The sequence below is a fragment of the Chinchilla lanigera genome, unplaced genomic scaffold (assembly GCF_000276665.1).
Source record: "Chinchilla lanigera isolate Chin_1 unplaced genomic scaffold, ChiLan1.0 scaffold00006, whole genome shotgun sequence".
Taxonomy (NCBI): domain Eukaryota; kingdom Metazoa; phylum Chordata; class Mammalia; order Rodentia; family Chinchillidae; genus Chinchilla; species Chinchilla lanigera.
The window spans coordinates 41,894,024-41,917,166 of record NW_004955407.1 but is presented as its reverse complement, the minus strand read 5'-3'; the positions used below and the strand labels follow the sequence as shown (position 1 = coordinate 41,917,166).

The window sequence follows — 23,143 nt, the reverse complement described above, 5'->3', positions numbered from 1 at the left end:
GAGAACAGCTGAGTTCATATCAGGAAAACCAGGAAAATTAGCGGCACACCCTCTTCCCTTTCAGTTCTGTTTTTATGCTGTTGGCAACAATCCCCAGGTGGGCCATCCACACCCAGCACCACCATGACTCAGTTCAGCTGGGTGTTACAAGCTGACCATTAGTTAACCCACCATACACAGAATCTTCTAACACATGGAAATTAAACAATACCCTTGTTATGGCTTGTGTCTAGATGTCCCCCCAAAGCTTCATGTGCTCACAGGTAGGAGTTCTGGGAGGTGCTGGGTCTAGGGTGAGTGACGCTGGAATTAAAGATGCGTGACTACTAAATTAGTCCACTGATTAGGCCAGCATAGTTCTGGGTGTGGGTAATGGGAAGACCCACCCAGGGTGTGGGTGGCACCTAAGAGGGAAGTAGCTCAGAAGGGATAAAAGGGAGCAGCTTCTGCTGCTTCTGCCGCCACTTGCCTCCTTGCTGCCTTGCTCTCTCCTGCCTGCTTGCCATCTGCTGTTTCTTCTCTGCGATGCCCCTGTGCCATGCCACTCTGACTTGGAGCCAGCCGACTATGGACTGAAACCTCTACAAACTGAGAGCTGAAACAAACCTGTCATCTTTTAACTTTGGGTGTTGGGTATTTTGCCTCAGCAATGAGAACCGTAACTAAGACAACCTCCGAATAATTGAGAGGTCACAGATGAAATTAAAGAAGAACTCAGTTCCTACAGTCAAGCGATAAGGCCAGCAGAACGCACTGGAACCTATGGGACATAATGAAAGTAGACCTGAGTGGGAAGTTTACAGCTGTGAATGTCCACATCAGAAGAACAGGGCAAGCACAAGGAACCTAATGATGCACCTCCAGGTATTAAAAACAGGAACAAACCAAATCCAATGCTAGTACTAGCAAAGAAATAATACAAATCAGAGATGAAAGTGAGATTAAAAAAGAGTACAAAGAGTCAGTGAATTGAAGAGCTACATCTACAAAAGGATAAACAAAATAAATCCTTAGCCAGTCTTACCAAAAATAAGGAAAGGCCCAAATCCATTCAATTAGAAATGGAAAAGGCGAACTCACAACAGATTTCACTAAAACCCAGAAGATCCTTGGTAACTGTGTGAGAACCTGCACTCTAAGAAAAACTAAAGCACAAAAGAGAAAAGAAGCAAAACACTGGGAGGAACCACATGAAAACTACGTCTTCAACACACAAAACACACGAGAAGGTCTCAGTCAGGAACAGGAAAACCAATTATTTAGAAATGAGCAAAAGCCAGGAAGAGTCACTTCACCGTAAGGGACACACAGCTGCGCCAGACAATATGCAGGTCACTAGCTGGTGGTCACCCCGCGGCTCACAGGTGAGAATGGCCTGGTGCCGCGAGGGCGTGGGGGACACGTGCTGCACACCTGGGTGGGAAGGAGACGGCACTGCCGTGGTGAAAGGGGTGTGGCAGTTTCTTAAAACCAAACATGCGACCACCAGCGAGGGCCACTGCAGCACAGAGGGCTTGTTCCAGAGAAGAGAGGCTCCTGTGCATGAGAACGGCTTCCATGAGCATGGTGCCAGATTGTATCCAGATGTCCTGCAGAGGCCGCACACTCACAGCGGGGCTTCTGCATGGTGAGCGAATTATGGTGGTGTCAGCTGGCTTCATGTTGTAGGGAGGGCTGGTCGGAAGATAGGACCCCAGGGCCGGGGCCTGGAAGGATTTCTCCCTGCTCCTCCCTTCTCTCTGCTTCCTGTCCACCATGCGGTGAGCAGCTCCCTCCGCCAGGCCCCTCTGCCCTGCTGCCCTGCCTTGGAGCCACTGACCATGGACTGAGATACGAGCCAGAATGGAGCTGCGCGCCTTTAAATTGTGGGCGTTGGGTACTGTGCAACAAGGAGAGAGGCTGGAACACACGACTCTACAGTCTCAGCACAAACGGTTGAATTCAAAAGCAGACACACACACACACACACACACACGTGAGTGCAAGTTCTACCCCTAACGCATCTGTCACAGTGCGCTGGCAAGGCTGACCGCCCGCAGGTGTCTGGGAGCAGAAAAACGGGCGTGGCAATGGCAGGGAAGCAGGCCCCAGCACAGGGGAGGGCGCGCCACCGGACAGGGGCCACAGGTCTGCACAGCTCACACTGCTTTCCTGCTCTTCCACGTGAGGGTTCCACGGGGCACACGGAAAGGTCTCCCAGCAGAGGGCAACTGCCCTGCACATGTGCCAGGGAGCTGTGTGCTCTGGACGGAGCTGGGGGCTCTTGCAGGGCAGACGCCAGAGTCCTCGGTGCCTGCAAATGCCAACTCTGGTGGCAAAGGTCACGAAACAAAGACAGCAAAAGCAGGCGCTGTGCAGCACTTCCCAGAGCCACTGTGACATTTTGCAAAGAGCCCTTCTGCAAACCCTACAGAAAACCCCATATGCAAGAGCATTCCAGCAAGGGCCAGTTAAGAAAAGCTTCATCCGACAGCAATATTCACAATCACCTCCCAGGATGCCCTTTTACCTGGGCAGGAAGAGGGGAGCAGTGTGCGGTGCAGTCGGGTGGGCGGGGCGAGCATTCGACGGGAAGCGGAGGGCCTGGGACCCGCAGAACATGCGTGGGTGCGGGGCCGCTGAGACGCATGGGGCAGGCAGTCTGGCGGCACGGGGGACACCTGCAGAGTGTGACACCTGGGCACTCGAGTGCACTTTCTAACAAGCATGGTGGGGAGCTGGGCACCGGCATGGGCAAGGACCGAGCCAGGCCACCAAGCCGACCAGCCACAGGGTCCTCACCACGCTCCACGCGCAGCCTTCGATTTCAGGGAATAGGACTGAGTCTGCACTGGGACCATGGTTCCTCATAGAGATGCTTACATCTCCTCCCTCCACCTGGAAAGCCGCCCCTCCCCACCTAGTGAAAGGAAATATTCTAAAATAAAGCACAAAGGACACAGTTTACTTCAATTAAAGAAGTGTCAGGAAGGGAATATTTTCCACCGACCTAGCGGAAAATGCTATCTCAAAAAGCCACTAAAAATTTATAGGTTAAAAACTGGTGAGATAAGTGTTAAAATTCATTAACATTACTAACAGCTACTGGGGCGGCAGAATTGTGCTCCACTTCGGCTTGCTGCCCGGCTGTGGTAAAGCCTCGGCACCAGTAACCCATCTTAATGCTTTCCCGGTTTACAACTGGCAGTCTGTCCCTTCAAAATAAGACCCACTGCAGTCATAAAGAACATGCGAGCCTTCTGAAAGCCCGTCCTCACTTAAGGGAAAATCCGATCAATCCAATAGTAATTGTTAGTGATATTAATGAATTTGACTGCTTCTCTTACTGGTTTGGTATAAATGGGACAGCCAGTCTCCACAATCCCTGTTATATCTGTTTGTTTGTTTCGGTTTTTATGGTACCGGGAACGGAACTCAGAATCCCTGTTATACCTTCAGGCATTTTCCCAGGTTTCGGGGACAGTGCCCCGATGAAGGGTCAGAAGCCAGCACCACCCCCAGTCACGCTGCTCACCAGGGCGTGCGCACAGAGGACAGCGGGCTGGTCCCTTGGCCGCGGGCCTGACTGCCACCCCCAGCTCTCCGGACCCCTGTCAGCCGGAGTATGGCTCAGCCGCCTCTCCCGCCGCGGGACGGGGCTCAGACACCAGAGCTGGGGCTTCGGGGAGCTCGGGGAAGAGTAGGACCGCGTGAGGCTCCCCCACCTCGGGTCCAGTGGTGAGTGCCCCTGGGAAAGCACGGCAATTCTAGATCCAGGGTCTCTGGCAAACGTTTCCTAAATTTCGCCTTGGTCTCCCTAGTGCTGTTCTTCATGACATCCGGCTTTAAAAATCTCATCAGGAATCAGCAGCCATCCTGGACACCGCGGTTTGAACCCAGTGAGGAGCAGACAGAGGCGCAGGGGGCTTCTGTCCTGGGCATGCGCACCTCGGCAAGCACAGCACCACAGCGCCCAGGGACCGCGGCGGGCTCTCCCCGACACTGCCCCATTAGGGACCTGTCTCCGTCTGTTTAGCGAACGCCATGAAGACTGCTGACTCGGAAACTAATTTCTTCTCTTTAGGAAGCATGCGAACATCTGCGGCTCATTTCCCGAGGAGCTGACCGCTCCCGTACAGAAGCCCCACAGAGCCCGGCAGGGGACAGGTCACGCCCTGGTCCCGGGATGTGGCACTAAGGGAATGCCCAGGAAGGCAGGGGCAGGGGCAAAAGCCACCCTGTGTCTGTGCTCCCTCCAGGAAGCCTCTCCCCACGGGGACATTTCTGCTAACATGCTCAGTTCCGTGAGGAAAACGACTGTCAGAGCTTTTATAGGACACTTCGCCTCCAAAATCCAACAGTGTGCGATCCTCAGTTATGGGCAACTTTTGAATCTGGTTCTAAGAAAAAGAATTTAGATTTCACGCCTTGAATTGAGGCCTGAAATGCACCTAGAGTGCTGAATGTAAGGAATCTGCCCTCCTTTCTCTTAGAAGACAAGCATCTCCCCAGGGGTCCCCGCAGTCTTGGTCTCCACAGCACAAAAAGGAGATTGAGGAGACAAAAGGCATCCCTGAGGCGAGGTGGTGAGGCCAAACCTCCCTCCTGCAGCGTCTGTCTGGGAGGAGAAACCTTGCGATGACCAGCGCCTCCAACTTTAAAGGTCGTATAAACACCTTCGCAAACTACATTTCAGCCTCTGACACCAGCACGCCTTCCACACGTGCACACAGAGCTGCTCGGAGGCGCCCCTCTGCAAGCCGCCCACCCTGCCTTTCTGCGCAAAGCCAGCAGCAGACAGGCTAGCAGGGAAGGGGGCTCGGGCACCGGCAAGACCGGGTCACCCTGCAGCCTCAGCCCACGCTTCCCCTGGCGCTGCAGCCCGCATTCACGCACTCACACAACAGCTCCGTTACCTCTCCTCTCCGAGCGTCTCCGGCGCCGCCTCTTATTCCGGCGCCCCACAGCGCAGAGGAAGGCCCCCATGCTCAAAGTTCCCCAGCCCAGCGACGCCGGCCCCAGGCTCATTCTGTGTCCCCGGCCACTGGAGCTCACACAGCGGAGCGCTCAGCAGGCAGCACGACAGCCACCCCCGCCGACAGGACACCACGGCCGGCCGCAGGCTCCTCCGTCTCGGGCTGGCCCATCACACCGCAGAATTAGGCAAGACTGGGCTGGACGGGGACCAGGCACCACAGAAACGTCCTCGCGCACCAACAGAGAGTGACATGTGACACCGAGCCTCCAATGCAGGCACAGCTCCAGGACACCAAGCAGGCAGCGCAGTCCTGCAAGCCTTTCTAGGAACAGAGTCGCCCCGGCTGCACAGACACCCTAAAATAACAGAGGGAAAGCACCGCAGGATAAAGGATGAAGCTCACACACAGCCCGTGTAGACCAGGTAGACCAGGGAGACGGAGACAGGAGCGGCTGAGAGACAGGGCTGTGCCCGGAGGAGCTGCCCACCGGGAACTGCGGGCCACTTTCCACGCTTAATTCACGCAGGGTCTGGGGCCTGCAACAAGCTGGCTCCCTGGTGACTGCAGAGCAGGTGCAGCGTGAGCACCCAAGGGTGGGGCAGGTGCCAGCCCTTCCAACTGCCCCGTGCCGGGGGACAGACACGCACGGCACCATGACCCCACCAGGGCCAGCACACGCACACAACGCACCGGCACAAGTGCCATGCACACACACACACACACACACACACACGTGCACGCAGACTGCACACATGGTGCACACACACCACACAGTCCACGGTGCCACTGGTGCTCGGGATTGACCAGCCGGTGCTGGCACAGTGCAGCCCCGTCCAGGCAGACGCGCCACAGCTCAGGCCAGTGTCTGCGGACAGACAGCCACGCGTGCTGCCCTGCAGAGGCCGGCACACAGCTGCGGTGAGAGGGCCGCAGGCGCAGGGGAGGAAGGCGGTGAGAGCCTGCGTGGGGCATGGGAGCCAGGGGGGCCGCGCCATGGTCGCTGTGACCTGCAAGCTCCGCGTCATGCCCAGGGGTCACTCCAAGGGCACGCGGAGATGCTCCACACCAGTGCCTGCTCTGCCGCTGCTATTTCTTCCTTTCCCTGTTTCTTCCTCCCACCTCTGGTTTATTTAGGAGAAAGACAGAAACACAGGCAGCTGGGGGCTCGGGCCAGCAGTGTGGACGGGCCGCTCATGGTCACAGAGTCTGCAACTGAAAATGCACCTGGAGGCTCTTTCCCAAGCTTAAAAGCGCAGCCCGTCCGCACCTGCGGGACCGTGCAAGTTACAATCGCTCAGCTTGAGGGGAAGCGACCCACAGTCACGCACCATCAGCATCTGACGCTCCCGCTAACTAATTAATTCATTTTTATCTACGTCCTAGAGTAAGGACTCTGAAGTTTAACGTTCCTAGAATATTAACTCAGGATAAACTCTCAGCACCTTTCCCTGCTCACAGAAGAGGAAGAAGCTCACTGTGCCAGGGCCCCGCGTCTCTCAGGGCGCCGTCACTCACCTGCCAGTTATTCACGCGGAACCAACTCCAGGAACGGGCGGCTGCTGCGGCCCAGTCACCTCTGTCGCCTCTGCAGGAGCAGCGCAGCCGAGCCCCTCACCGTTTACCGGCATCTTCCTGCACAGGGCTGTGTCGCTGCCTGAGAGGCATCGTGAAGAAGAGGCACTGCCCGCTGCTCTTGTGGGCATGTGCTCTCGCCGGGGCAAAGAAGCAAGCACAGCATCAGGCAAGGGTGCTGCCCAGCCACCCCCTGTCCTACGGCCATGACAGATGCCATTCAAGCCCTGCCTTGGAGGTGGAGTTGTAGTCTACAACCTGCATAGCTGCACACATGGCCTTGGCTGCAGGGCAGTGGCCAGCAGATTGCCCTGGTCAGAGCCTGCTCCACCTCCCGGGAGCAGGGCCTGGCGTGTGCTGTCACCCTCCTGGCCCCTCACAGCCCTGTGTGGGCACCACTGCGGATGGTGGTAGGACACAGGGCTAGGGCTGTTGGGAGGGCCCGGGAGGAGGTGCTTGGGGCAGCTGGTGGCCTCAGTCTCAGTGGTCTGCCACCGTTACACTTCCTCGAGGCACTAGTGGCCACGGATGGGCAGCTGCTGGGCAACCCAGCCAGGGGCAGGGTATAGCGGGATGAGACGACCATGGGCCCCACAGTGCAGGTCCCAGACACGGACACACCTGTCCACATGGACATGGACAGGCTTCTCCAGGTGAACACGCTTCACAGACATGCCTCTGCACATGGACGTGCCTCCCACAGCAGACACCACGACCTGTCACGGACGGGACCCATGCGCCGGGACAGGGGGACAGGGTCAAGGACACCATGTGTGGCCCCAGCAATGCCGCTCAGGCCAAAAGCCTGGGTCATGGGCCAAGTGGCAAAGCTGGGCTAGGGGACCATCAGGTGGCACGGAGTGCTGGGAGGGAGATGTGCGGGTGGGCACTGCCGGCACCCCCTGCAGAGCCCCCGTTCTCCAGGCACCCCCACTGCCCACTCTCGGAGGACCACTATGCTTCCTGAGGTCGGGCCGCTGTGTCCTGCTGCTGGAGACCAACCACAGACTGGGAACTGGTAGAGGTAGAGGTCAAGGGGGAGTCTTTTTTGCATTTTGACTTAATTATCACCTGCCTGAAATCCTCAGCTGAAGCACAACCATAAAATGGTGTCACCCACACACTGCACAGGCCAAGGAACAACCGCCAAGCGCCACACAGTGGCAGAGACAGGGTGTTCCTGGTCTGCGACAGAGCCTGGCTGGGGCTGAGTCTTGCACTTAAACTGAGGCGGTGTTTGCTCACGGGACAGACTCAGAGAGCCCTAAAGACTGCGCCGGCCGGCAGGTCCCTCACGACGGCCACACTGCAGCCACAAGGGCACAGCAGGGCTCAAGGAAGTGAGAGCCGCAATGAGGCCGCGACGTGGTCCTATAGCGCCACCTGCTGTCCACAGGAGGCCGCTCACAGGCCACAGCCACACCGTGAGTCACCACCATCAGAGCGGGCAAGGGGGCCAGGACACCTGCACAGGGCCGGGCTGAGGGCACAGGCAGGAGCCGAGCCTAGGGAGGGTCAGCGGCATCCACCCCCAGGCGCCAGGCTGCAATCTCAGGATGGGGCGATCAACCTCCGTGATCTAGTTGAGAAACACAAAATCTCAGGAAAGGAGAGTGTTTGAAGCAAAAGGGAAAACACAGGGACCTTGGGGATGAATGAAGCAGGTAACGCCCCAGAAGACGTGCGCCAGGCGGGACCAACGGGAAACGCCAGGCTCTGCCTCCAGGAGGAACAGCGGCGGCGGCGGGGGCACCCGGCCACGCGGGGCCAGCACAGCGGTGCCCTTGCCGTCACTGCGGGCAGCTCCAGTGCCGGGGCCAGGCCGGGAGCACAGTCTGTTGCACCCTCCGCCCTCCAGGGCCGAGTGCCAGATGCAGGAACAGTGACGCCACACCCTGGCGGCTCCTGCCACCCCAGAACCCCATGGCACTGTCATAGCCGATGCCACCATGGACTGGAAGTCTGATGAGCCGTCCGGTAGGAGGGCCCTACCCTGACGTGCCCAGCACAGCCTGACGGGGCCTGTGGGAGAGACGGCGGGAGGCTGGGGGAAGCAACGCTGCCAGACGCTGGTCCCTGGAGGCCCCACTGCAGCCCAGGACCGAGGCTCCGCCCCCCACAACCAAGGCCTCTGGCAGCCCCAAGGGCCGCAGGCGGGGCTCCTACCACCCCAGCTCAGGTGGGGTAGTCTGAGCCGAGAGTCTGAGAGGCACAGTGTGGAGCCCCTAAGAAGTGTGGGCCCCCACAGTGCCCCCCGAGACATCACAGCCTCAAGAGAGTCTCCTGCCTGGGCCTCGCATGCCAGCCCAGGGTGCTGCACGGAGCAGCTGTTGGCAGCGGGGCTGGGAGGTGCCAGGCCCTCGGTGATGGGGCCTCCCAGGGGCGCGCAGAGCGGGCCGGCCTCATGCACAGCACGCTGGCTTCCCCACAGCTCCCCTTCAGCTCCTCCTTCTGGAAACTGAGGCCCAGGGAAGCACAGGGAGGCCATGCCCATGCCAGACCCCACCACAAGCACCTCACCATTCTACCACCTCAAGGGCACTGCCCGCCACCATGGCCCTGCCCAGCCCCGCAGGGCCACACGCACACGCCACAGGGAAAGCATCTCATTACGCGTCTACGCTCCTCTGTACGCTGTAGTGGGCCCCATGGTGCTTTCTAACGTTACGTAGCGTGTTACGTAAGACGGAGCGCTTTGAAAATACAGAGAAGTGCAGTGTCTGTTACAGAAGAACATTTGGCACTCAGCAGCGCTGAGAAACGCCCGGAAAAATCTTCCAAGCTTACACAGGAAGCAAAGTTGCCTTCTCATCATCTGCACAGTTGGCTAAATGCAGCCGGTAAGGCAGTGTGACCCCGGGACGTCCCCGCCTCCGAGGACAGTCCCATGTGCAACACCTGTCTTCTCGGGGGTCAAGGCAAGGCAGGACATCGAGCTCGCCCGAGACCAGACACGAGGCCCCACCTCGGTGCCCGCGCGGCCCGCACAGGGTCCCGGGTGAGAAACAGGCTGGGTCACAGCCCGTCAGGACCGCGTCCCCAACTGCAGGCATTTTCAGCAACGAAGCCCACATTTTATTTTTTACTTCAAACTACCCTCGAGAGAGAAAGGAGTAACACACAAAACTATCTGCTGCCAAAATTAGCTCTCATTTTATAAAAAGAAAAGAAACACAATTTCTCTGCCGCAGCCAGCTCTTGTTCACACGGCCGGCAGGAGCCCGAGCTCAGGCCCGCAGAGCCCAGCCCCATGCCAGAGAGCGCCTGCTGACGGCTCTATGTCTTTCAGAACAATTTATTTGTGCAAAGGACTATAAATAATGCATTCCTCTAGTGCGTGCCTACAGTATATAAAAATACTTGATCTTCACATACATAGCATAATTAATGGGACGCTTTACTTCCACGGCCTGTTAAAAATAGGCGGCCGTAAATTACACTCCGCATAGCAACGTGAAACCCTGTCTGCAGCCTCGCTCCGCGCTGGGGTCCTCAGCGCCTCCTGATAAACTCCGGCTGCAGAGAAACTGATTTCACATCACTCATCGAGCTGAGAAGGGCCACAGCCAAAAATAAAGCACAGCCCCTGCTCAGCCACACACCAGGCACCTCCAGCTGCCCTCCCTGTCTCTGGCGCCCCCGGCCAGGCAAAAACAGCAGAAACAGCACCAACTAGAGAACAAAACCTTTAAAGCCATTTCTATTCTCGGAATGCTCCCAGGCACAGAAGTGACAGGGCGGGCCTTTCCCAGTGGCCGGAGGTGGGCAGGTTGCCCTCCCTGCAGACGGCAACCTGCGGGGCTCTGACCACGCCCCGTTGGCGCCTGTGTCCCCCACCCGTCCCTGTACGTCTCAGTGCCACCCAAGGGTCCCATGTGGACAGCGCTGGCCAGCTGCACCCTCAGTATCCGTGAGCTCTTTCACCACTGCAGAAATGCAACGAGCACCAATAAAACCACTGAACGGAGCACACGGGCCGACGTTACTTCCCATGTACCCTTACAATGGTCTGAAGGGCACACGCATGACTGTGGCATGTCCATCCTCCCGCAGCAGGCGGAGCCCACATCGCCCCACACAGACCGGCATAAGCCACCCATGGCCCACAGGGCAGGAGCGTCCCACACAGCTGCGGATCCACGAGCCCGCTGTACAAGGAAGCACACACATGTCCCACACCTGCCTACGTGTACCCAGTGCACAGATGCAGAAATGCGTCCACCTGCCCTCCTGCCCACGGCTACCCTGCCTCAGGCCAGGGGAGACTACGGCAGGGATGGGTGGGTGACATCTGGGACCCGAAGGACTGAGCCAGGTGCAAAGGCCAGGTGCTGCAGAACGACCTCGTGCTGCCTTGGCCACCCGCTGGGGCGGCTTGCCCTGCTCTGCCCTCAAAGGCCCATGGCACTGTCAAGGAGCTCACCAGCCTGGACCACCTCGTCCTCCTGGACCCCACGTGCCCAACACTGCCCACCAGTGCCAACAGCACCAGGCTGGAGAAGGGCACTCGGAAAACGCACAAGGCCCCCCACACCCCCTCCATCGGCACACAGCTCCCCAGGCTCTGGGAACAGGGTGAGGCAGGGCCGCCTGAGGATGAGCTCTTCCAGGACATGGGAAACTCACAGCCACAGAAAGATCAGACGCCGTCTAGGAGGTGTGTGCACCCAGTGCCTACACAGACGAGAGACGGCAGAAAACACAGGGCCACGGTGCCAGAAAGATGAGCCAGGCTTCCACTTCCTATTCCCGTGCGCCATGGAAAAGCCCGGGCAGAACGTGCACAGGCGACGCGGGGAGAATGATGCCCCCGTCACCGAGCCTCCTTGCTCAGGGCATGCAGAAGGCCAAGGAGCCGGTGGACAGCCGATGCGGAGCCCCCCCACAGCCGCCTCTAGGCCAGATGCCAGCTGCAGGGGACCTGGCCACCATGGCACAACAGCTCCCTGACCCTCCGGTCCTGAGCATCACATCACTATGTTCACGTCACGCTGGGGGACGGGTCATCAGGCAGCAAAGGGTCCCCAAAGAATCATCACTTCAAACTCTGACAGCAGCAAAAAACAGCAAGCCTTCATTCCCAAAACTGTGAACTTAGATAAAACGAACAAATTCCAAGAAAAAGATACGCAAGATTTACTCAGGAAGAAAGCAAAAACCTGACTCAACTACAGACACGACAGAATCGAAAGTCAGGACCCCAACTCTCCAGGCCGAGGCGGCTTCCGCAGGAAGTGCCACCCAGCACCCCAGAAGAGCAGGCCATCCAGAAGGTGCGCGGACTGGGCCGGGCCGTCACAATCAGAAGGGCTCCAAAATGAGAGTAAGCGTGAGCGATCTGCCTGGCAAGGGGGCCTCTGAGGAGCAGGACCCGAAGGTCGTGCTCGGCAAGGCTGGCAGCGCAGCGTGGGGTGAGGGCGTACGCAGGACGAGGAGGCCAAGCCCTCGGGTGGCAGTGCCTGTCCACACACAGGGCTGCCGTTAAGGGAGCAGGAGGATGCTCGGGGGGGGAGGGCAGTAGCTGCTCCTTTTTGCCAGGCAGTGGGCACAAGAGCTGTGATTAAAGCTGCCCCATCACAAGTGTGTTCTCGGGTGCACAGGGATCTCACAGAGGGGTGTGCCAGAAACTGAGCCCAGGCGCAGGGTGCAGTCTGCAGTGACAGTCCAGCGACAGAGCAGGCCAGCCGGGCGGGACCAGCCGTGCCAAGGCTCACCGAGGGCAGCTCACCCTGCCGCGGGGAGCAACAGAGGCACAGTGTGCGTGGGGTGAGGAAGGGAGGGAGAGGGCCGGCGACCTGGAAGAGGAGTGGTGCAGAGAGGGGAAGGAGCTCGGAGCGAGTGGGAACACGGAGGGGAGGGAGAGGGCCACGGCAGACTCATGTCCCGACTGCTGGAACAGGGGACCTCCACGGAGGCCTGGAGGAGCCGCGTGGGTCAGTGCCAGCCTGTGCGCCTGCTTCCACATGACCGACACGGGCGGCGGGTCACCCCGACCGCTTTCGCCAGCCCTAGTTCTTGCATCACCCCTCCTCCCCTGTATGACCCAGCGGCAGGGCGTGCCCCTCTGCAGAGGCAGGGACACCATGTCTGGGGGAGACGTGCTAACACCGGGCCGCAGCCGTCGAGGGGAGCGTAACGAACGCCCAGCTATTTTTCCTGTCCGGAGCATTCTTACATGATACGAAACGACACCTAAGAGCACAACACGCCTCACAGCAGATCTATATATGCTGCTCGGTCACAGGGCCTGGCCGGCACCGCTTCTCCCCATCCTTTGGTGGTGTGTGGTGACATTTCCACTGGGCAGCACGCGGCCACCATGCAAGGGGTTCGAGGCCTGGAACCTTCGTTCTTCAGGCCCGACCCAAAGGCTCTGATCCAGGCAGTGACAAAGGCAGTGACCAAACATCAATGTCAGAAGAGGCTTCTATGGCAGTCAGCAGACCACAGCAGCGCTGGAAATCCCAACAGGGGCAGCCTGAGAGCTGCAAGGCTTGGGTCAGCAGGGACCAGGTGACCAGACAGCCCAGGAGAAGGGTCCTCCCAGGAAGGCGTCGGCCACAGGGTGGGGCTGCCGCCAGAATGGGCACCTGGGCCAGGACAGAAAACAGGCGCGGGCACAGACCAAGGAGGAACCCAACTGTCAGCACTGGAGGACAAAGGGGCCTCGTCGGGGGAGAAGCTGACCCACAAGGAGGGTCACACTGACACCCAGCTTCTCATCTGCAACACCCACCCCGGAGGTGACAGTGCAGATTTTCCTGGCTCAAAGGAGGATGAAAGGGACCTAGCATTCCAGGCCCAGCGAGCACGGCTCAAGAATGGAGAAGGGCACCAGCGGTCTGAACTCCACGCAGAGACCCGCGGGGCCGGCGGGCCGCGGCTCCACAGAGGAACTGATCAAGGAGATGCTCCAGCAAACAGAAATAGAGCCCAGAAACAGACATCGTGAGGCCGGGAAACCATGGCAACGTATGCAGCCAGAAGCAGCACGGAAACCGGAGGAGACACGGAGTTTCCATGTGAACGTTCCCCTCGGCCGACGGGGCTCCGTGGTGTGGAACTGCAGTCCGTGCACCTGATCCGTGGTGAGGCACATGTACATTGTCACGATGGTGTAAATGCGGCTTTCTTTGTGGAGAAATTTTTAGGTTAAGCTTGTAGGGAAAGAAAGACTAATGACAGATGAAAAGGAGACTACAAATGTTTTAACCTCACCAACATAACTAAAAATACAACACAGACAAGTAACAGCCAGAGGCTGTGTTTGCTGACTGCCCTGACGAGCACAAACTGTAGCGCTGACTGGAAGGGGGGCAGGAGGTGCAGGCTGCGCACCGTGCACTCCGGGGACTGGAGTCTCCAACTCAACATGCAGCGCTCACCCAGGAAGGGCTGTGCCACTGCAGCACCAACAGGTCAAGGAGAGTGCTCTCCCAGAGAGTAAGGCTGGCGTCCACAGGAGCAGGGCCTCGGCCATCCCCGCTGCTCTCCCATGGATCGGCCCCCGGCAACGTGACAGGGTGATCTCCTTGCTGTCCCTCAGACACGTGCACTGACAGTCACGCACCACGGCCACGCTGCGCGGTGCACACACAGGACGTAGCCCGCTGCTCCTCAGGCCACAATGCGCGAAACTGCACGAGACCAGTCAAGCTTAAGATGAAGACACCACCAAGATGGGCGAGTGTGGGGTGACCAGGCTGGGACTGCGTCATGCTCCAGAGGACTCTTCCTATGGATGTGGAGGGAGGCGCTCCAACACAGCAGTGCAAATGCAGGTCAGTAAACACCAGTGCCGGCCACAGCGCAGCATCGCGGCCAGGCACTGCATCCTGTCTGAGACAGCACGTGTCACAGGGTTGCACACGGCAGCAAGCGGTCACCCTGCGTAAGGAACACAGGCGAGCGGCGCGTGCCACCGCGGCACCAGGTGATGCTACGCGCTCAGGGAGCCACTCCCGCAGCTGCAGTCTGTCCCAAGGCTGCCTGGACAGAGAACCGAGAATTGTCAGGCAGCCACTTTCCAGCACGGTGCCTGAAGAGCAAGGCCTCCCCGCACTGACACGGCCGCAAGCAACAGCAAGCTGCATCCCAGGCTGAGCTGCGTGGAAGGATCTTGTCAAAGAAACTTGGAGACACAGGACGTTTTCACCAAAGACTCGGGAGTCCAGACACAGGGCACACAGGGCTGCCTGAGACCACGTTCGGCAGCTGCCCTGGCCCCGAAGCCCTGGCCGGCGCTAGTCAGAGGACGCAGCGAGCCCAAGCAGCTACTCCCTGGTTCTTCCCACTCCAGAGCTGATACACGGCTCCTCCCAGCCAAGGCCGACGAAGTAAAGATTAACGAGCCAAAGAGGCAGGAAGTGTTGGAGGAGCGTGGCGGCAGGGGAGGGCCCCAGACCCTAGGGGACAGAGAAGGCTAAAGCAGCGTGGGCAGAGATGCCCGGAGCCTTCGCGAGGCGACACTGAGCCTGGCCCTCACCACGCTGTCGAGGATGTGATTTAAGGCCTACGTTTAGGGTTTGTGACTTTCAAATACAGGTGACAGTGACACCGATAAGGTAAAATGAACCTTGACAGCAAGAGTGACTCGAAAAGCCAGAGGGACACAGAACGCCTTGTGCTCCAAGCACCAGAACTTGCCGAGGGAATGCTGCGAATCCATAATCAGGGCTATTCCCCAAACGGCCGCTGCGAGGAGCCGCCTCCCCCAGGAAGGAAAGGACGCCTGTCAGCAGCAATCACCCAGCTCCACTCCTAGGAAGGGAACAGTAAACAAACAAGAGGCGGCGAAGCAGCCCCTGCCGCCCCATCCGTCCGCTGTCACAACTGGTCTTCTCGGGCACCGGGCCCGCAGCAGCCTGGAAACACAAGGCCCCTTGGCAGCGAGGCGGCTGTTTTTCAAACTAGCAGAAAACAAGGAAACAGCAATCATGGGCCAGAACAGAGGGCGATCCTGGGATCCCTGCACGTCCCAGCTCCACGCCACCCCGTGGGGTCAACATGTCAGCTGGAAAGGAGACGGCACAGGGGAAAGAGAACCCCATGTCTTCTCCTCAGTCTGGACGGGCAAAGTGTAAGGGAAACAGTAAAAGCAGCTTCTCATGTCCCACACCAGCTCACGGAGCACAAGGGACAGCTAAGAATGAAAGAGGTCTGTGTTTTCACAGCAAGGCTGCAGGTACCACACGTGCTCACCCTGGGACCGGCCGGTCAGTGCCTCCCAGCTTTCCACACGATGTCGGCAACACAGGAGAGGAAGGCGACCTCCTCCCAGTGCAGCTGCAGCCACTCACAGACGACCAGTGCAGACACAACTGTCTGCTGCAGGATCGCAAGGGGAAATGTCGGGAGTAAACACCCTGTTTTGCTTACAGCCAGTGTGAGGGGGCTTTTGTGCTAACCACAATCTAAGCATATGGAGAGGTGCCCCAAACATGGCCTAACAGGAAGCTGAGAAGGAATGAGGTACATTCGCGCTGGGTGTAGTGGCGCACACCTGTAATCCCAGCACTTGGGAGGCTGAGGCAGGAGGATTGTTGTGAGTCGGAGACCATTCTGGGCTACAAAGTGAGCTCAAGGACAGCCTGAATTGCATAGCCAGACCCTGTCTCAAAAAGACCAAAAAATTGGTACATGCACGGGGCACAGCCACGCATGCTCAGCAACACGGGTGCCTCCCCCAGGCCGTGGGTCACACCAGCTCTCTCCTGGGCCAGCACCGGGGCAGCTGTGAAAGTGTGAGCCACGGCGCAGCACCAGGCGGGGACACGTGCTGCCTCCAATGGACACGTAAAGGGAAATGCCATGGAACCGTTAAAAATTCAGGTAACTGGAAAGCAGCTTACAAAACAGGAAACCGCTCTGACACGATAAACAAGAATTCATGAAAAACCAGCAGCACCCCCAGGCACATGGCACAGGCACAGGCACAGGGGATGTGGCAGGCAGGGGAGCGACTCACCGGGTCACCAGCACCCGCACACCGGGCCCGGCCCACCCCCAGCCAGCAGCACCTGCAAACAGCAGACCCTGAGCCGTGTCCCCTCCCTCGGTCTCTGCAGGCCCCGCGCAGGTCACTCACACGGGGCCGGCATGGCCAGAGCTGCCAGACCGGACGCCACCCTTCCATGGTTCCACCTCTACCTGGCATCACACGCCTTCCAGGCCCGTTACAAGACCCGCAACCAACAGAGCACCGCACAGAGGCAGCAGGAAACACTGCCCCGTTTAACAAACCCAAGTCTGCGGAGGGGCCGGGGCTGGAGGAAAGGAGAGGTTTCCCGTAGTGTTTTTTGATGTAGTCAGATTCACTCCTCTTGCTGTCCCTGAGCTTTGAGTTCTAGTTCTTTAAAAGCTTTTCTTCCTCGCCCATGTTTCTAACACTGGTGCAGCTGTGCTTTTTCACAGGCCGCATTCCACCTGTTTGGGGCTTGTTCCGGTACGTGGTGCGGGGTCTGAACCCATGGTGCCTGACTGGGCAGCAGCATTTATTACGAATGACCACCTCTGCCCCAGAAAACCGCAACATCGCCTCATCACACACCAGGTTTCTGCCTAGGTCTCGGCTGATCCCTGAGCTTCTGAAGAGGACCGTTAGGCGAGTCTGCTGCGTTGAAGAAGAGGGTTTACTGACACAAACAAGGACAGCGCCACCGTCATCCGTGTGGCCCTCGCTGACCCGACACGGTCACACGGTGCCCTGTGGCCCTGTTTTCCCCAGGGGCTGGTGCTGTGTCCTGACATCTGGGAGGGCTGCTCCCCTCTCCCGAGCTCTTTCCAAGTTGTCTCTGTATTCACGCTTGTTTGGGTTTCTATTTCAATTTTAGAATCAACATGACCGGCACACCAAAAACACTGGCTCTTGCTGCTTTCATCGTTGCCCGGCGTCACATCCGACTTGTACGCTAACCTAGCGCTGACATGCTCATGCTGCCGGGACAGTCGAACCGAGCCGGGGCCACTTCTGTGTCCTCTCCAGTGCTTCTCTCATTTAGGGCTTGAGCAGATCTTATTACGTTCGTCCCTAAGTACTCTGTCTCTGCTGCTGCCATTGTTAATGGGGTTCTTTCGTCTGTAACACCTTCTTAATGGGTTTTTTTCATGTATGAAAATTACTATTGATGTTTGCATACTAATTTTGAACTTCTGCTACCTTGGGGTACCCTTTTATTATCTAGGTTATTTCTACCTTGCTTCGGGGTCTGAGCTTCCTACACGACAGCCACAAGACACAGTGCCAGGCAGCACGGAGACCACAGCGCCCCCTGCAGGACCCTGCGTGACTGGCTCTGGGCCTGGGGTTCACGTCCCCCTCGGCAGTGCTCCTTCTCCTGCCCCACACTCTATGCTCCTGTTGCTCTTGTGCTTCACGCAGCCCGGCTGTGGGCGCACTTGGGGCCCTGCGTGATGATTCTCAGCGCTGGGCTCCGTGCCCTGGCTCCTGCCTGGGTCCCCACATCAGCAGCCCCAAGTGCATCCTGCTATTCCCACCCCAGCACCCTCCTTACCTTCCTGCCTCTCGGCGCGAGAGGCTCGGCTCATAGAGAAAGAACTTCCATCTGGGGCTTGAATGACTGAGGTTTCAAGTCCTGAAAAGAGACAGATGTTTACACTCCTGAACGTCTTTTTTTATTAGAATTTCAAATGAGGAAACCCCACGTCTGAGTCATGCTGTTACTCTAGCATTCCTGTAACTGTACACCCATTTCACCCTCAGCTACTGTGTGTTTTCCTGCGCACCTCCCCAGCCCGGGCCCCTGCGTGTCACTGACATCTCTGAGCGCAGTTTGTAGAAGTGAAGTGGGCCCAAGTATTTTAGAGTTGTTGGGGAAATTCATCTTCTGTTAATGGGTTGTTTTGACAAATCCCCAAGTTCCTCAGGACTGAGACGCAGAGTCAGAACCCTGAAGTCGGCTATGTGTGTCCTTCTGGCTGGGCCGGTGCTGAGGGTGGCCTCGGAGAAGCGACGGTGGATACGCAGACCGGCGAGTCGGGGGCCAGGCTCCACCTTCACGTCACACCCATGGCGCTCCGTGCGCGCTCCACCCATTCACCGGAGCACGCGGATTAACGGTTCAGAGCGCAGCGCTGCGCACACCTCCACCGCACTGAACACAGGGTTTTGCTAATGATCAGAAAGGGCTGTAAACTCCGCACGCACCGCAGGCAGGCACAGAGTGGGCTCTTTGTAAAACCTGCGGTGGAATTTAATAAGCCTGTTCCAGGACGCAACTACAATAAAAGGAAAGAGAGGAATTCACACCCTGGGGAAGAGAAACAGAAACAAGCAGGGAGCTGCGAGAGCCTTAAGTCCTATGGTAACAGCTGAGAACCCAAGAACAACTTCACCAAGCGGGGAACCATGCACGACATCCCCCAGAATTCCCCTCCCCCAGACCGTCCAGAGCCCTTTACTGCTGCTTCCCAGCACGAGGCAACAGGGCTGCCAACCACAGGGGTGGAAAAGCACGGAGCTGACTTCACCAAGATTCCCAGACACAGGCAGACAATAGAGAAAACCCTCACCAGGTCCGGAATCCCGGGCCAGGCAGAGCAGACTCCTGGCCTTTCTGCAGGCAGGAGCGCCCTGTCCTGTGGGCCGGTTTCCCTGGCCCCAGTGCATTTTCATAAAGAAAGTCAGTTCCTGAATTATCCACATTCTCAGAAATCCACTCCCACTTCAGTCTCCCTTATCCACGGCCTCCCTTCCCATGGCCTCAGCCAGCCCAGGTCAACCACAGCCTGGCAATATTAGTGAAAAGGTCCAGAAATAAACCACTTTTCACCTGGGTACCACAGCGAGCAGCAGGAAGAAACCTCGAGCTGTCTGACTCCGCCCCGCCTGGAGGGGAGCTGTTCCTCTGTCCACACGTCCAACCTGGACCTGCCGCCCCAGCTGTCAGCAGACTGTGCTGCGCTCGTGACAGTGGCTGGCACTATGTGCCCACGCCGTGGCCCTCCCCTCAGTGCATCCTGTCATGCAGGCGCTGCACCCCCGGAGTCATCCAGAGAAGGGTGAGCAGGATGCCATCGGGGACTGGCAGAAAAAGGGACCACAGTCACATCACTGTCCTCGCAGTGGGCCGGCAAGTGCTCTGCTCTATTAGTTGTTGTCAGTATATTAGCTGTTGTTAATCGCTCGCTGTGTCTAATTTATAAAGTGAACTTCTATACAAGTGTGTACAGGAGAAGCACGGCACCCACGGGGCCCAGGGCAGCACCGTTTCAGAAACCCAGGCGGCATCGAGGAACACATCCCCGAGGACTCGAGGGATAGGATAGATCTGTATGGAGAGCATTTAATAGAGAGCATAAAGACGACACGGTGTCGGGCTTCCATCTCGGCAACACTCACGATAGCTCAATATTTCCCGAGAGCCAGCTCGTACAGTCTGACTCATTTAAAATATAATCAATTAACTGAGACCTGAGAACCTCTGCAGCTGAGAGGGAGTAGACGGGGATGAGTCGGAAGCAGTGTGAGAAAACAGAACGCAGGCTTCCATCTCCTTCCCTGAGAGGCCACGGTGAAACCCAGGCCCCTCCGAACATCAAAACCGCAGTCAGACATCAAAACGCTTCCAGAATGCAACCCAGGAGCCCCGAGGAAGAAAGCCAAGTCCTCCGCCTCACCCCACACGAGCCCCGAGAGGGCATCGCCTCCAGAGCCACGTTCAGAACCTGGGCTTCACCAAGACCATTTCCACCTGGGAGAAGGCAACCTTCTGCTCCTGTCAGCAGAGCCTGCTCCAAGACCTGGAAGAGCAGGTGGAGCTGGCTCCTCAGGTGAGCCCCGCAGGAGGCTAGAAGGAGGCAGCAAGCAAGTCTGCGGCGCTGTGGGCTCCCAGGAGTGGCCAGCAAAGCCCTAGGCCCTGAAACTCCCCTGCCACTCCTGACACACCCCGGCCTCGGCTGTCTGGTTCTGCACCTCACCTCTGCTGGAGGTCAGTGCAGCAAGTGCAGGTTTCATCTACAACCTGAGTCCTCTCCTCACCAGGTCTGAGTGCTCTTGTTCCGCCCACAATTCCTTGTATCTCTGAGCTACGGGAGGGCCTGACCCTGCCCTGACCCCACTGACCTGACTGTTCTGTCTTCTTTCCTGGCATCTAACCTACTTCAGGGCCCTGGGGAAACATGTACAGTGGGCAATAGCCTCCACCTCCACCAGCCCAGCTACTTCACAGGCCCCCACTACAACCCCAGAACCCAAACTTACAACACCAAACTCTATCGAACTCTTCACAGAAGTGACTGTACCCATCCAAGTATAACCTTCAAACCAAACTAAGCACTTCCACACACAGCTTCTACAGCCAGCTCACAAACAAACCACCATGGCCATCTAAACCTCCTCAAAGCTGCCCAAAGCTACCCAGGGCCATGAAAGACCACGCAAGGCCATCTGAGGTCACTCAAGGCTGCACAAAGCCACCCAAGATTGCCCAAAACTACTCAACACCACCCAAACTATCCAAGACTCCCCAAGGTCACTCTCAACACCACCCAAGGCCATCTGTGGCCATTCAAGATCATTCAAGATTGTTCAAGAACACCCCAAAGCCATCCAAGATCACCCAAGACAACCCCAACATCATCCAAGACCACCCAAAGCAATCCAAGGCCATCCAAGATAGTGCAAGGCCATTCACATCCCTCCTTCTGACCACAGCCCCCCCCAAAAATGCTTCTCTTCCTGGATGCTGGTTGGGTTGGCCCACTGCAAGAAGTGGCTCCAAAAAAATGCCTAAACTGCTTGCATAATTACTGCCAATAAATTAAAAATGGTCTTATACAAATAGACAGGAAATCAAAAGGAGATAACACTAAACAAATACAAAATATGTACTTTAGCATCAGCCACAAACCATCCATGACTTCCTCCTCCTCCTTGGACCCTGTAGGTGGCAGTGTTCCCTCCAGTGGTCTGTAAGACCAACATGCACATACCCAGCACTCAGGACAGATGTGTGGGTTCCACACATGCTACTCCTCCCCTGCTCGCAAGGAGATCCCGACACTTTCACAATGGTGAAGGGCACCCCAGATGGGGGCCATGTCCTGAAGTTCATCCTCCCTCATTGGCACAGGAGGAGACAGAGGCCACCAGTCCTGCCAAGACAATGGGCAAAACAGAGGTGGAACACTGGGCACTGACCTTGACAGGGGACAGGTCATCAGCGATTGATAAGCCCTTCACAGGGATGGGGGGCCAGGACCAGAGCAGAGGGGCTGAGGAGGAGGAGGAGGAGACTTCGGCAGTCAGCAGAGGTGCAGTGCTCTGAGGCAGGGCCTGTTTGTGTGACTACAGGACACACATCTGTGTCACCAGGCACACCCATGAAAGAGGCCCATCTCACTGTCTCCATGCTAGCCCACCCACAGCAAGAAGGCAGGTGGGAGGGACTGGCTCTGTGAGCTCAGAGGTACCAGCGCCGCTGCCAGGGGTGCAGGGAGGTGGTGTGGGCACAGCCCAGGGCAAAGTGCACACACACACACACACACACACACAAACACACACACACACACATCACTAGGCCAGCGGGGCAGGGGCCAACACCCAAAATCCATCCCCCAAACCTGTCACCCAAAAGCATCCTGGGGAACTCATCACAGCTTTCAAGAATGTTTATCTGAAAGGTGACTTCAGGCAGCACTCTTCCTTCTGGGTCCAAGGGGAGCTCAGGACGCTCGGGAAGCCCTTGAGGCTCAGTGACAGACACTGGCACGCACCCAGCCAGAGCCGGGAGGACACGTCCTCAGCCAGGCCCAAAACACAGGGCAAATACTGTTTTAAACCCACTGCACTGAGTCGTAAAACCTGGTTTTCACATATTTTTGGACAAATAATTTGACATATTTTATTTCTCAAAAGAACCTCACTTTACAAAATCACCAGAAAACCACTTATGAAAGAGAACCTTAAAATTAAGAATCTACCTGTAAAAACACTGTCAACTAGAAACGCTGTGATCAAGTGCAGGCTCACGCACAAGATGAGTCACTCGCTGAGAGCAGGCGCCCTTCCCGGACCAATGCGTCAGCGGCAGGGCAAGGGCTGATGGGCCTGGGCCTGCAGGGGGAGCTCTGAAGGGTGCAGCCCTCAGGTTGATGGGTCCTGGGAGAACTGGTGCACCCCGGAAGCTGAGGAAAGTGGACCGGAAGCACAGTGCCACCATCCCCCTGAGCTCAGGCCAAGGACAAGGGACGTGATGGCGTGAGGACTAGCGTGGAGGACTGGGGGTGGCTGGGCTGCTTCCTTCCTCGGAGCCACGCTGGAGAGCTTATTTTAGAGCCTCAATTTCCTGATTCCCATTGTTCCTATTGTGTAAGCTGGGGGAGGGGGTCCTGGACCAGCTCACAGAGCTCCAGGCAGCAGAGGCAGGACCAAGGCGCCCTCCACCCTAGAAAGGGCGGGTGATGCTAGGGTGGCATCTCCAGGTCCTACCTGTGCTCTGCCCTGATGTGCGAGGTCCACAGCTTACCTGTGGGAACAGAAGCCTTCACTGAGACAACCTTTGTGTCTTTATTCAAGCGAAGAGCTGCGCTACAAACACCCTCCCTGGCTCTGTGCACCTTGGCGCAGTGTTTTGGGGTATTCCCTAACTGTG

At 57.6% G+C, this 23,143-nt stretch overlaps 1 protein-coding gene across 1 annotated transcript in view; it reads right to left on the bottom strand.

Moving 5' to 3' along the window:
• The window catches only part of Adarb1 (adenosine deaminase, RNA-specific, B1), a gene marked incomplete at its 5' end in the record, with an annotated part of 76,561 nt that overhangs the window by 45,680 nt on the left and 7,738 nt on the right, over positions 1–23,143 (bottom strand). Inside the window, 1 exon segment of the mRNA XM_005375908.2 lies at positions 18,044–18,124. Within this exon segment, the coding sequence (XP_005375965.1) occupies positions 18,044–18,077 (34 nt within the window).